This window comes from Helianthus annuus, chromosome 12 (assembly GCF_002127325.2).
Source record: "Helianthus annuus cultivar XRQ/B chromosome 12, HanXRQr2.0-SUNRISE, whole genome shotgun sequence".
In the NCBI taxonomy this organism is placed as follows: Eukaryota; Viridiplantae; Streptophyta; class Magnoliopsida; order Asterales; family Asteraceae; genus Helianthus; species Helianthus annuus.
The window spans coordinates 11,636,515-11,651,862 of NC_035444.2; the positions used below are offsets into that span (position 1 = coordinate 11,636,515).

The 15,348-nt window shown below is 38.2% G+C and overlaps 3 protein-coding genes across 3 annotated transcripts; 1 reads left to right on the forward strand and 2 right to left on the reverse strand.

Moving 5' to 3' along the window:
* Positions 1 to 568: 568 nt before the first annotated feature.
* LOC110894075 (protein ALP1-like) lies at positions 569 to 2,606 on the reverse strand. The gene is made up of 2 exons (XM_022141252.2): positions 2,356 to 2,606; positions 569 to 2,157 (listed from the first exon to the last, which is right to left on the reverse strand). Exons 1-2 carry the CDS (start codon positions 2,469 to 2,471, stop codon positions 906 to 908), a joined length of 1,368 nt encoding a protein of 455 aa, XP_021996944.1. The 5' UTR covers positions 2,472 to 2,606; the 3' UTR covers positions 569 to 905.
* Positions 2,607 to 4,783: 2,177 nt separating this feature from the next.
* On the reverse strand, positions 4,784 to 7,224 carry LOC118484992. The gene is made up of 5 exons (XM_035981179.1): positions 7,091 to 7,224; positions 6,203 to 6,762; positions 5,991 to 6,133; positions 5,552 to 5,776; positions 4,784 to 5,239 (listed from the first exon to the last, which is right to left on the reverse strand). Exons 1-5 carry the CDS (start codon positions 7,222 to 7,224, stop codon positions 4,784 to 4,786), a joined length of 1,518 nt encoding a protein of 505 aa, XP_035837072.1.
* Positions 7,225 to 9,619: 2,395 nt separating this feature from the next.
* On the forward strand, positions 9,620 to 10,682 carry LOC110892425 (protein ALP1-like). Its single transcript, XM_022139588.2, has 2 exons — positions 9,620 to 9,788; positions 9,865 to 10,682. Exons 1-2 carry the CDS (start codon positions 9,620 to 9,622, stop codon positions 10,680 to 10,682), a joined length of 987 nt encoding a protein of 328 aa, XP_021995280.2.
* The last annotated feature ends 4,666 nt before the right edge of the window (positions 10,683 to 15,348 follow it).

Below are 15,348 nucleotides of genomic sequence, written 5' to 3' on the forward strand. Positions count from 1 at the left end.
CACCGAATATACCCGGTTTGGTATGGTACGGTACCAGTATGGTTCGGTACCGGTATTTGAGGGTAAAAACCGGTAAATACCGGTACCGTACCACGAAGCATGCTATATACCTCTCCTCTTCTTAAATTATTTCATTTTACACATGTTTCATTTCACAAATTCTAATATATTGAAATGAAATATTATATTAACTTTCAAAAATTTTGAATATAATTACAAATAAGAGAACAAGATACCATTGGTGTAAACAACTGTCGGTAATCCGTTGGTAAATTCTATGGGCAATTCAATCGTGGATAAAGGCTTTACAAACGGAACAACGATACCGACTGGATATAATCACTGGACCACTGATGGCCATATCAATGATGGATTAGCGACGGAACGTGGAATGTTAACGGAGAAATTGCCGACAACTTCGTTTTGGGTTTTTGTATGATCCTTGGCATTTACATATAAACAATAAGGGAACAAAAAGTATCAACAATAATCAACAATAATCAACAATCAAATTCAAGGATCAATCCTATGAACAAAAATGAACCAAATATAATCTTGATAATTGTAATAAAAAAAGGTGAAATTGTTCTACTTCATTCATCCATTGTTGATTGAATAAGTATAGGAACAAACTTACAACTTTTATGTATAGTATGCAACATGTCTATAAATTCATCCTATCTAAATCCCAAATATTCATATTATTTTTACTGGTTTTCTGTCTTTAACCCCCTTGAAGGTCGCCTGTCCAGATAAAATACAACAACTGTCGTTTTACCTGATCCCATTGGTTAGCAGGGTATCGGTTTACTTCTCAGGGTGAAAAAGAAATTTAAAAAAAAAAATCAAATATTTGTTGCAAGTGGAATACACATAAATCAAACTCTCAATGATATATGCAACTTTTACAAGATTGAAGTTCCAGCATGATTATGGTGCAAAAGATTATGTGCCATTGTGTCTCTAGCCTTGCTAGCAAACTCAGACCTCAATGCAACTTCAGGAACCACCATTTCAACATCATCATCATCCACAACCTCATTAACCAAATCGGGTTCGACCGGTTCATCCCTAAGTTCACATATATTATGCAAAACACAACACGCGCCGAGAACAACTGGCAAATCTTGAAGCTTCATTTCGGTTCTTTTCTGCAAACAAGACCACCTTCCTTTCAATCTCGAAAATGCATCTTTAGAAACCTTCAAAATCTCATCAATCTTTTCGTTAAACGCGTGTTGAGTCCACGTTAAATGCGGTTGTGTGTACGGCACCAACACCCAATCCGTCAACGGGTACCCAGACCCGCCCACGATCCACACGCCTTTCAACAGCCCACTGTCTGCGCGTTGAGAAAGAGCGGATTTTTCCAACACTTGGTCATCCGGCATTGACCCGGGCCACCCGATACACACGTCCGTAAACACCCCGTTCGCGTTAACAACGCCTTGGATAGTTACGGAATAACATGTCTTTTGCTTTTTGTCCGTCAGGCGTTTGTTGAAATACGCTGCGACGTTAACTTTTGGAGCGATGATTGGTATGTGAGTTGTGTGCATTGATCCAACAACGTTGGGTATACCCGAAAGTGTTTGGAATTCGTCGCTGATTACGCTCATTGACTCGTGATTTGGCCATTGGAGATACTTGGGCATCAAGACATCTTTTATAGCAGAACAAACTTCAAGAACAAGTTTGTGACATGTGGAGATTCCCAATCCAAATTTCTTTGAAACAAGTCTTAAAGATTCACCAGTGGCTAATCTGTATATACAAACAGCAACTCTTTGTTTTACAGGGACTGCATCTCTCAACATAGTGTTCTCTTTAGCGACAGAAGCATTAAGCTCGTCGCAAATCGTGTCGAATGTTTGTTTCCCCATTTGAAATGCTTTTCTAAACTCATCATCTGGACAATCTGCACTGTTGTATTTATCCCACCAATCTTTTGATCTGTCCTTCACCCACAACCGTCTTTGCGGCCCATCGCCGCCTTTCTCCGCCGTTTCGCCACCGCTACTGGTTGCAAGATTCAAATCATAGCCTAAAGCATCCGCCTTTCTCTTTCTTTGTTGCATAAGCTTGCTGCTATTGGTGATATTGGTGTTGTTAGGTGTTATTTCTTTCATTCCATCCAATTCTTTAATCAACAATCTGCTATAAAAGTAAAGATTTTGGAATGTTATAAAATGCAGTTCAAGTGTTTGATGAAATGACTAAAAGAGATGTGAACACAAATAGACGCATTGACTTGTTGTAGTTGCTGTTAATAATGATCTATTTCATTCTATACGATTCTAAAACCAACAACCTGCTAAAGAAGTACAAGTTTCGGAAAGTTAAAGAATGCAGTACAAGTGTTTGACAAAATGCCTGAGACAACAGATGTGAACAGAACAAGAAAAATGGCGGATGTTTGATACTTGATTGACCAATAGAACATGTGAAATTGTGAAAGAAACAAGACCCATATGAGGATTTGATGAAGATAATATAAAAAAATGTTGAAATATGAAATTGAAAAAGGGATTAAAGAGAGATGTGGGGGACAAATACGGTGTGAATGCGGTTTTGTGAGTCGTTTTTTAAGAGAGGGAAAGTTCCAGGAAAGTAGTACAGGTTTGTTGCGTGGGTCGGTGACCTTTTGAAAGATGAAAGATGACTGGTTGGCACTTAAGGATTGGTGACAATTTTTATAAAATTTACTTTATCATAAGTTTGCTTTGTCTTCTTTTTGATTATTGTAACACTAAACACATGTCAAATAAGAAGTGTAGACATTAAGTAAGCAAGTAGATTAAGGTATTAAGTGTAGACACTAAGTAAGTAAGTAGATTCAGGCATTTAATATCTTAAAATTGTTACCTAAGTTGTAAGATTAGCATCAAGTTATTTTTATCTGAGTTAATTGCATAGTTAGTCCTAGTGGTTTGTACAAAGTAATATATTTAGGTACTAATAGTTTAAAATCATCTTTTAAGATATTAACTTTTCATTTTGTAACGTTTGAATGTATTAACATTATTTGTATGTTTAAAATCACATTCTATTAGTATCTAAATATGTTATTTTGTGCAAACCACAGGGACTAACTATGTTAATACCCTAGAAGTTAATATCTCCAAACGTTACAAAATCAAAGGTTAATACCCTAGAATGTGATTTTAAACTATTAGTGCCTAAGTATGTTATTTTGTGCAAACTATGGGGACTAACTATGTAATTAAATCTTTTTATCTCCTGAACTTCGTATGTTTTAGAAACTCTGCAAGAAGTAACTATGTTTAAAAACATTTAATACGAACTTAGATTATTTGGTGTAGAAGGGCTTGAAGAAGGGGTATGAGGCGACACATGGCAACCACGTTAGCAAGGAGGCGTTTTAAAAAAAGCACGGGGTGAAAGAGGCTTGAGGGGGGCACTTAAAAAATAGATAAATACACAATTAAAATCTAAAGAACCAATCAAAACAAAACCAAACAGCAACAACCAACCAGACACCCCCCCCCCCGGCGCACACCATTGAAGATTTCCACGCCATTAGCCCCACGGCACCCACAGTGTGGTGTGCCAGCGTGGAGGGGGCTTTCACGTCAATTTCAAGCCCCACATTGTATGGTCGGTGTTAGTGATTTTTTATGCGTGTTTCTTTGAAATAAGTTTTTTGCTTAATTTTTTTAGCATTTGGAAGTTTGCAAGATAGAGGAAAATTGGCTTAACATAATCTGGCGAGATTCGGGATTATTTAGTAAGACATGAAAATATTTTAGTAAAGAGTGAATTGCAAGTTTTGTCCTTTATCTTTAGGCCATTTTGCAAGTTTTGTCCTTTATGTTTAAATTTGACGAGTTTTGTCCTTTATGTTTGAAAATCAAGCACGTTTTATCCTTTGGGGCAAAACGTGCTTGATTTTTAAGGACAAAACGTGCTTGATTTTTTAAACATAAAGGACAAAACGTGCTTCATTTTTAAACATAAAGGACAAAACGTGCTTGATTTTTAAGGCCCAAAGGGTAAAACGTGCTTGATTTTCAAACATAAACGACAAAACTCGTCAAATTTAAACATAAAGGACAAAACTTGCAAAATGGCCTAAAGATAAAGGACAAAACTTGCAATTCACTCTTTAGTAAAAAACATAAAAGAGTTCGTGGGTTTGAATAAACTATGATTATCTCCTTTGAAAAGTTTATATTTGATTAACCTTTTTTAAGAAGAAATTATACTTTTTCTTCCATAGTTTTTCAACATATATTTAGTTGCGTGTTTTATAATTTGATCTTGCATTATATTGATTTGTTCTTTGAGCGACCACCTAAAAAGTATTACGGTTTGACTTTAGAAAGTGATTAAAAAGTCAAAGAATGCGATAGCGCCTCCTTTAGATACTAAACCACCTTTATCCATACTTTTATTCATACTAGCATAAGTTGATTTGTTTCAATATTTTTTTTTTTTTTTTTTGAAAATTAAACTTTATTAAACAACCTCCGACCCAAACGGGCAAAAGGCCAAACAAACAACAGCACCCCCGACCCAAACAGGCAAAGGGCAAGGAAATTACAACATATACAACGGGTATTTACACCATTTTGTCCAACTAATATAATTACAAGAAGATCTATTTTTTAACCAAGCGAAACATTTAGACTTTATTTCCCCTCTGATCTCTTGCAGGCTACATCTTTTTTGTTTAAAAACCACCTCGTTTTTTTCTTTCCATATCCACCAACAAACAATCAAGGCCAGCCCGTAAATGATCTTCTCTTCCTTCTTACACCGCTTACTCAACTTGTGGATTTCTAAAAATGTCTTTAAACTCAAAAAGATAAAGCGGAGTAATGTTACACCAAACACTGAAAGTCGACCACACCCTCAAAGCAACCGAGCATGCAGTGAACAAATGCTCAACCGATTCCTCAACCTCGTCACAAAAAGGGCACATTACCGATGGTATGTCCACATCTCTTCTTTTTAAGTCTAATCTAGTAGGAAGCCTATCCAGATTGCCCCTCCAATTCATAATGTTGCACTTAATGGGAACCCACTTGCACCAAACAAAATTTGGAGGGTGCCTACTACCTCTATCATTGATCATAGCCGCTTTGACCTCCTTCACCGAGAAACCGTTCTGACTATCATCCTTCCAAAACCAAACATCCTTACCGTTGGAAATTCTCACACCATTGAGCACCTCACAGCATTCCTTCCATTCCTTAAGTTCCTCTTCTGATTCAGGCTGTCAGTGCCAATTGAAAGGGCCATTTCCACTCCTAGATTCCATTCTCTCTACGACCCTGCATGATTTAAACATCTCCAAACCAAATAAATGGGGCCACCTTTCCAAGAAGGGAAGGTCACCCGCCCACTTGTCAATCCAGAACTGAATGTCAACTCCATTCCCCACTTTACCCATGATATGATTATTTACGCCCTTCCCGTGTATTTTTATTTTCGAGATCAATTTCACAATGTTTTTCCAACGCCCCGCCATACTTTCCTTAAGCAGAAGGAAGTTCCTTTGGTTATATTTACTATGGCACGCGTCCACCAGTTTACACCAAAGATTAAGATTTTCAGCCCTATATCTCCATCCCCATTTAACGAGGAGGGCCTCATTGACCTCTTTAAGCCTGCTAATACCCAACCCACCTTTTGCCTTCGGCCAAGTAACCCCGTCCCACGATACCCAGTTCATTTTAGAATTGTTACCATTTCCGGCCCATAAGAATTTTCTCATCTTGGCTTCAAGAGACTTTAAAACCCCAGCAGGGGCCTTATATAAAGAGAAATAATAAATAGGCAGGCTTTCCAACACATAATTTATTAACGTAAGCCTCCCCTGTCGATAACGTTTTAGCTTTCCACATAGACAATCTTTTATCAAAAATCTCGATAATAGGATTTCAATTGTTAATTCTGTTCATATTCGACCCCACCGTAATACCCAAATATTTAAGCAGAACAAAGTCCGATTTGCACCCAATCACTTTAGCCATATCAGAAACTGCCTCATTATCCACACCCAACCCGTATATGTTTGATTTTTTAAGATTAATTTTTAAGCCTGAGCATAAGTAGAAAATTCTCAAACATCTAGCCACATTCTTAACGGCATCCCTATCCCATTCCCCTATCACAAGAGCGTCATCAGCATAAAAGAGGTGGGAAATTATCGGACCATTATTGGGAGTTTAAATACCTTTGAAGAGACCTTCCGTCCTAGCTTTGCCCAGAATGCTAGACAGAGCTTCCATCACCAAGAGGAACAGAAACGGGGACAGAGGGTCGCCCTGTCTAACACCTTTGTAACAGTTGAATTCAAAAGTGGGGGACCCATTAACCAGAACCGCGGATCTGGCCGAAGCTAGGATCCCTTTGATCCATTTACACCATAAATCTGAAAAACCCATTTGTCCCATGATGTCCAGAAGAAAACTCCAACTGATGTTATCGTAAGCCTTTTCGAAATCAATTTTTAATAAAAAAGCCTTTTTATTATATTTTTTCATCCAAGCTATGAGCTCATTCAAAATTAACGGACTATCCAGAATATACATCCCCTTAAGAAAAGTTGTTTGATTTTCCGAAATAATAGTCCCAATCACCAATTTGAGGCGGTTAGCCAAAATTTTAGAAATCGTTTTGCTTATCACCCCAATCAAATTTATAGGTCTGTATTCTTTCATACCCACCGGGTCTTTGTTTTTCGGAATGAAAGTTATGAATGAAGAACTGCATCCCGTCGCTATAGTACCTTTGCTGTAAAAAGAAGCTAACAAGTTATAGAAATCAAGTTCAAATACATTCCAATACCTTTTGATGAATTTAAAGTTAAAACCATCCGGCCCAGGGGCTTTGTCCGAACCACACTCGAACACCGCTCGTTTAATCTCCTCTTTGTTAAAAGGACACGTCAAAAAAACCGCATCCGCTTCCGACAGGCACCTTACGTTCTGACCAATGAGTTTTGGTCTATCATCTTTTCCTCAAAGGCCCTTTTGAAGAAGCGCATAATCTCTTTTTTTATCATAGAAGGTTTAGTGGTCCATACATCATTAATCATAAGGCCCGGAATATTATTGTGTACCCTTCTACTCTTAATCTATCCATGAAAGAACAAGAATTCTCGTTGCCATCCAAATCCCATCTAGCTCTAGATCTTTGTTTGATGTCTTTCAATTTGTATCCTTCAAGTTCCTTTAGATCTTTAAGGCATTCCATTCCGGTCCACTCCTCCTCTTCTGTTAGCACTCTGCTTTCCGACACCTCTTCCAAATATTATAACTCTTCCTTAAGAGTCAACTCCGTACCCTCTTCCTTAGTTAAGACCTCTTTTTTCCATATTTTTATCGCCTCCCAATCTTCTTTAATTTTTGGGACAACACCTCGTTAGAATCCCCAACTCCGTTAAAACTAGAAATCGCCATAAGCACCACCTCATCGAAATCCTTTCTTTCCAACCAAGAGTTGAAAAATCTTAACGGTTTAGGACCGAAATTTTTATCCGAGCAAGTCAACACAAGAGGGCAATGATCCGAAAACATTTTCGGCATCGCCCTAAGGCAAGCCAATGGCCACCTCATAAAAAACTCTTGGCAAACCAGAACTCTATCAATTTTGCTAAGTTTATTATCATTTTCTTTTTGGTACGTAAATTTTCTACCTTTCATCTCATATTCTCTTAACCCATTTTTCGAAATAAAATCATTAAAAATTGAAGCACATTTTTTTATTAAAAATAGAATTCCTTCATTCCTCCTGAAAACGCACCGCATTAAAATCACCCAATAAAACCCACCAGCCCGGGTGACTACTCATCACCCCCCCCCCTAATATCATCCCAGAGGGCCCTTTTTTGAGGGACTTTATGAGGAGCATACACATTCACAATATAATAGCTTGATTGCTACCTTTTAAGTCCCCATAGTTAATAAAAAGTTAGGATGTTTGAGAGAATCGTGTACCTTGATGATGCTAGGATCCCACATGCTCACCACCCCTCCCGATCTGCCAACCGCCGTAACGTGATCCATCTCGAAATTGCCAGCTCCCCAAAATTTCTCGAACTCTATCTCAGACACGTCACTGAACTGAATCTCTTGTAAAGCGATGAAGTCAATACCATTCTCCCGTTTCAAATTTTTTATCTATCCCGCTTTATTATTTTTCCCATCTCCTAAACCTCTAATATTTATCGAGATAAAATTCATATTTCTCCTTTTTGAAAACCTTCATTCCAAATTGCTTCTTTAATTAAAGGCTCATGATTCTGGAGATCAACTCCTAATTTGCTCCCCACGACGGACGTGATACTTATCTTTAAATCAATGTTATCCACTTCCTCCACGTTTGGCTGTAAGTTTAAATCGTTTACCACCTTCTCCAAATTATCCTTTCCTAATCCGCTTGTTTCTTCTTGGTTGCTCTCCTCACCTGTAACTTTTTCCAAATTGATTTCTACGTTTTGTTCCTGATCTGCCGTGTTGGTACTATCCTCTTGAATTCCGATTATCTCGTTCAAGTCAAAAGGATCATTAGGTCTAATAAACTCTTCAACCTTCTCCACAATATTAATTTTATTTCTAGATTTTGGCTTCCTGTTAATCTTTTTACCTTTTCCAAGCCCAAAATCATTTAGGTTAACCAAGAACTCACATTTGTTAAAACAATTCACCTTGACACTGTCAGCCTTGTCTTTATTCACCCTATGAAGCAAGTTTGACTCCTGCAATACATTATCATTCCTAGAACTTTTCGATGCTGCCTCAAATCCCAATTGGCTATCATTCATTGTGAAATACCCATTACCTAATTCTTGGGAACCCTCTACAGTATATATTGAACCGATCGCCTTCACTACGACTTTCCAATTCTTCCGTCGGCAACATATCTCCGACGCCGGCGTCACCACTAAAAATCGAACCGCTAGCCATACCGTTAATTATGTTTACCGTTTCGCACCGATCATCTTCTCCGAGTTCTCCTATGCCGGCCTTCCAGCTCATCCTACCGTTGTTTCAATATGTATCTAATGAAAGTATATAACCTATGAGCTCTTAGGCTGGAGGGTGTGGGGGTGCCACCCAATCCAGATGGGCATCTTTAGCGCCCCACGGCGCTATCGGACCACACCCCCGACGCTATGTCGGGGCGTCATACAACCTTCGCCTGATAACGGGGTGGAAACGCGTTGAACGAGGAAGAATGGTCAAAATGACCGTTGTCAAACGGTCCATTATTAAAAAAAAAGCTTTTCTATTTTATTATATATATTAACCTATCCTAAACTAGAAAACTCATCAATCACAACCAAAACACACACCAATCACAACTAAAACACACACCAATCACAACTAAAAAATGTCTTCTTCGAGCTCCTCATTCGACGGTGTTCTTGACGATATGGTTATCGCCATGACGCAGGAGGCGATTAATTATTTTCGAGAAGAAGCCGAATCCTCTGCATCGCGTACCAGACAACCGCCTATTGAACGGAATCAGTTAGCTGCTCATGAACGTCTAGTGCAAGATTATTTTTGTGAAACTCCTTTGTAAGATGTTGTTCAGTTTAAGCGTAGGTTTCGTATGAGCCGACGACTATTCGTTAAAATTTTCAATGATCTTGCGGGCGAATCCCCTTTTTTCACGCAAAGGTTTCTCTGGACTACAAAAGTATACAGCAGCAATTAGGCAACTAGCATACGGCACATCGAGTGATGCGTGGGATGAGTATTTAAGGATGTCGTCAAAAATGTGTCGTGAGTCTCTTGAAAATTTTTGTGAAGGTAATTTTTATTAACACTAGTATTTATTATTTTTATTTACGTCGTTATTATTTTTTAATGAACAATAATTTATTAGGTGTAATCTCTCTGTATGGGAGACGATATTTGAGGATGCCAACCGCACCCGACGTTCCACTTCTATACGAGGCCCATCAGCGCTTACATGGGTTTCCTGGAATGTTGGGAAGTCTTGATTGCATTAACTGGGAATGGGGGGCATGTCCAACCGCTTGGAAAGGGCAACATCATCGTGGTGACCACAAGGGTCCTACCCTAATATTACAAGCGGTCGTTTCGCAAGATTTATGGATTTGGCATGCGTACTTTGGCATGGTTGGTACGAACAATGACATTGCAGTTTTAATGTCCTCGAATCTATTCGACGATGTCATAGACGGTGTTACACCAGATACTTCATTCTATGCAAACGATGTGCAGTATAAGTATGGCTACTATCTCACAGACGGTATTTATCTCGAATGGGCGACGTTGGTAAAAAGTCTTTCGTGTCCAAATGACGAAAAAAGATTGTATTTCAAGAAAAAACAAGAGTCAGCAAGAAAAGATATCGAGCGGGCTTTCGGTGTGTTAAAGAAAAGATGGTCTATTATCGCCCAGCCGTCGAGGATACTTGAAAAAAGTAAAATGAGAAACGTCATGTATACGTATATCATTTTGCATAACATGATATTGGAGGACTCGGGTAGAGCGTTTTGTGGAGAAAGCTATGATGAAAGTATCCAACCGACGAACCCAATACTAACATACGCTGAGAAAGAAGATATCCGAGCGAAGATACGGGCTAGGCACACACACCATAACCTTCGAGCCGATCTGACAGAGCACCTATGGTTTTATCGTGAACAAGGAGGAGTCGACACAGACGACGAGTAGTGTTTCTATTTTTTTAATGAAATTATGTAGTGTTTTTATTTTTTTTAATGAAATTATGTAGTGTTTTTATTTTTTTTAATGAAATTATGTTTTGTTTTTATTTTATAGTTAAAAAAATAGTTAAATATAAAAATAATTAGGTAATCATGGCATGGGACTCCATCCACACCCTGCAATTTAAAGGGGGGCATGATAAAGACTCTGTGTTGACATGGCGCTGACGTGAAGCTTAAGTGGACTGATAAAGCCCCATGGGGGCTCCAACCACACCCCATAGCCTTATAAGACTACGTGTAGTTTCTTGACGCCCACTATCAAGTCACCCACCAAGGGCATTAAACACCATGCCGGGTTGTTAAAATGGGCCGCGAAAGAGGAGGGCATGAGGGGGGTATAACGGGAGTAAAGGGTTAGAGTAATGGGGTCCACCAAGTTTTCACCAATCACAAGCAAACGCACTTTATTTTTTTTTTCTTTTATTTAATACACAAGTTAAACTACAAACGTTTGAGGGTTTCCTTAGTTAAAGCACTCAAAAGTGTATAATCCAAGGAGACGTGACAATAACTTTTACACTTTATAATTAAAGACATTAACCGGCTATTACGAGGGAAATGTTAACTACATTCATTTATGGTAAAAGTCACATATTTTGAAAAGGTTTTTAAACGAATATGATATTTTCTTTTAATCAAAACTTATAACATAATATACACCTCTATTTTATTTATTTATTTATTAATTATTATTATTATTATTATTATTTTTATTTTATTTATTTATTTATTTTTTGGGTGGGGGGGGGGGGGGAGGGTCAATAAAATGAAATATGAAGTTTGGCAGACGTTTAGCAAAATCATATTTATAAAGTAAGAGGGCGATAGTTGTTTTAACATTTTAGTATATTTTAGAAATGAATCAATATCTGATTCGTTATTTATTTATATTTCCGTTTTGTATACATATATCTTCTTTTGGGAAACCTAGTGATAATATGATTTTTAATGACTTTGGGTTTGCGTTCCATAAGATCTTCAGAACTATGGAAAATGTGTTTAAAATATAGCTAAGCTGAATGGAGTGTGGATTTTGTTGAGTTTGAAAGGAGGAAATATATATAAAAGTTGTCTCACGTAGCTAGGGAAATAAACTTTGGAGCAGGGAAGATAATGAGACGAGTTTGGTAATTCCATCGCCATACCCATATATAAAATCCGGCTCAAACTCCATTGGGTTTTCGTTGGGTATATCTGCAGGTTCCAGGTAAAGCGTTAGTGTCTTAAAATTACCGTTGCGTGTACCCAACCCAAAACCCATTGAGAATCTATTTGGTAAATATTAAACAATTACATTTTGCATAATCACTTTATAAATGCCTCAAATAAGTGAATAACTATAATGTATATCAAGGAAAGAGTAAATTCAGTTTTGAGTCCCTGTTCTTTAATGGTTTTAGCTGCATGAGTCTAAAATTACAATTTTTAACCCTCTAAGCACCTAGTTGGTAATTCTCTAATCCTTTGAGTCCAAATTTATAACGGCGTTAACCAAGATAGTTAAGTACATGGGTATTTCGGTCATCTTACACCTATGTAGAACCCTTTAATGCATAGATTATATGGAACAAGTCTTTAGTGCATAAAAGTTTTAATATTATATATAATATAATATAATATAATATACACACACAAACATCTCACACACATCTCCACTTTCTCTTTCTCATCTAGACCATCACACCACCACCGCCACACCTCAGTCACTACTGCACAACAATCACTCCACCATCGCCCTTGTACTTGGACCATCAACCTCCACCACCACCACAACCACCCCATCACCTCTCCACTACCACTCCTCCACCATTGCCCCTTCACCGTTAACCTCTGCCGCCACCATTGCCACAATCCCACCCACCTCCTCTCCATCTCTCTCTTCAAATCCCCGCTCAACTCTACCTCCACCACTCCATAACCATCACCGCTGCACAATCGAATGAACAAACAACAAACCCCTGCCACCATCTCAAATTTGCACCATCTCTCCCCACTCTCTCTACCTTTCTTTTAGATCGGTAATGTTGGGTTTAGGGTATTTGAGTGGTACAATGGTGAAAGTTGGTGCCTACGGTGATGGTTGTGGCTGTTGTCGGCGACGGTGCTGGGTATGACTGACAAGGGTGATGATGGTGGTTGCTGATGATGTTGCGGTGGTTACAGAGGAGGTTGATGGTGGTTTGTGAATGTCACGACTTGGGCATCGAGAGAGTGAGAGTGAGAGAGTGAGTGAGAGAGAGAGAGAGAGAGAGAGAGAAAGAGATAGTGTGAGAGAGAGAAAGATAGAGAGAAAGAGAGAGAGGGGATGAGCTTGGTTTACAAAAGGAGATGAAGGGCGGAGGATTAAAGTGGTGTATTTTGTTTTATTAAATTAATTAATGTATTTTGGTCATTTGACAAGAGTTAACAGAATAATTCTAACGGAGTAAAAAAATGGACTCAAATGGTTACAAATTTGCCAACTAGGTACTCAGGAGGTTAAAAATTTTAATTTTAAACTCAAATACTTAAAGCCATCAAAACACAAAGACTCAAAAGAAATACTTAATGTATATAAAAGAATACCCAAATACATAGATCACAACAACAATGTATACTAATTTTCTTACGATTGTTAGCAAAAGATTAAAATCTAGATATAAAATGATTACCCCAAAAGATTACACCAAAAAGCGTATGCTTTGGTTGATGATTCAATTGCCTTGATAATAAAAAAGGATTTACCTATCATATATACATATTTAAGAAAACATTTCGAGTATATAATAAAGTACATGGGTATACCATATCCAGTAATCAGATATATCAACAAATCTCAAACCCGTTCCAAACTCACCAAAAAATAAGAGATAAAGATATACCCGGTCTCATACATGATTACCTTTACCTGGCCCCACACCCATGCCAAATCTTCCTCGTTTACCCATTAGGTTCTGGTTCAATTCTCATCCCTACATAATTGTAAGGACCTGCGAAAATTGTCCCACAACGCTCCATAAGTAGAAACCCGGACCCCTAAAACCCTAATCCTTATAAAAAACCAAGAAATTCAATTTTTCTGGTCGCTCGCGGGCCGCGCAAGCCTTAAGCTAAGCTTACGCGGGGCGCGACAGCTTGTGGATGATCCAGATAACGATTAGGGCCACGTGTCAGACACGTGGCAAGCCTACGCGTGACACGCTAGCCCCAGTCGTAGTTAGGGTGGCCCTCGCGGGCCGCGTAAGACTCCCTTAAGGTTTACGCGGGCCGCGAGAGACTCAAAATTCTGCTATAAATAGGACGTGGATGGGCATTTCGTTTGTGCTCGTGAAAATCATCAAAATCACTATCTTTCTGCTTAGAATTTACGTTCGAAGTAGGGAAACGCTGCTACGATTACAGGGTATTAACTCGATCACTGCTACGATACAATGTCCGATCGATTGAAACCGATCCGATGGATGTTTAAGTGTTGCCCGAATTCGGGCTATACTTTGTCATTCGTCGTGAGGGTTTTGATTTCGTGAGTTTATCGTAAATGTTGTATTAAGTTACTGACCTAGTTTCGTGTGCATTGTTATTTAACTAGGTTACGAGGCTAAATCAGTAGGCAAAGTTTTGTCCAACTAAACTTGCAATGTGTGTCATTCTCTTTTATCAAAAGTATTTTACAATACCTCAAATTATTTTCAAGATATATTTTACAGGGGGTAAGTCTTTGTTATCTTAAATTACTTGCAGTAAGTGGGGTATTGTGCACATTACTACTGTTTTCTCACTTTTAGGTGGACGAACCTAAACAGTGATAATCATCACTATTGGGTGAAAGGACCCAATGGTGGTATGACCATAGTCACCAGGGTGTGACACTAGACCAGATAATTATAAGATAGTAGCAACTGTAATCGCTCTTAGTCCTGTAAATTATAACGTGTCATTTTGTGCAAATTGAATGACTCGCCAGTATTTCCCCGCTGATCAAAATCTTTTTAAACATGTTTCAGGTGATTTACTGTGAACTAGGAAAAAGTGCCGCGTAGCACTACCAGCTTGAAGAATGTGGCTCAATAAATAAATAAATATGTTTTTGTAAACAGGGAATTTCCCCGAGAAATTCCTTATTGTAAATTATGGGGTTTGTCCCAAAATGTAAAATAAAATAAATGAGCAATTTCAGCTTAAATGATCATGTTAAAATTTCCGCTGCCAAAATAAACACAAATACCACGGGTTTCTGTCCTGCGGCACCTGAAACGGGTAAAACCGGGTAGGGGGCCGTGACAATAATACATATAAAAGTTGGTAAAATATTGATACCGAACAAAAATACTGATCCCAAAAACGTCAAAAAGTGAGTACCAAATTAATACAAAAAATGATTCGATACAGTAAAACCAGTACCGGTTCAATAAGTTCGATTTAAGTATTTGATACCATTTGCTCATCGTTGCTTACCACCAAACACCAAACTATTATGCACGTTCCCGCCAAGAAGAAGCCCCAAAACCTTGTTGCCGACGAAGATGATACTCTCGCAACAATTTTCAGGTGAAATTACATCCACATTTCGTTAATTGTTTGCTTCTGGTGTTTAGTTTGCAGTTTTGTAACCTCTATGAAGATGATACTCT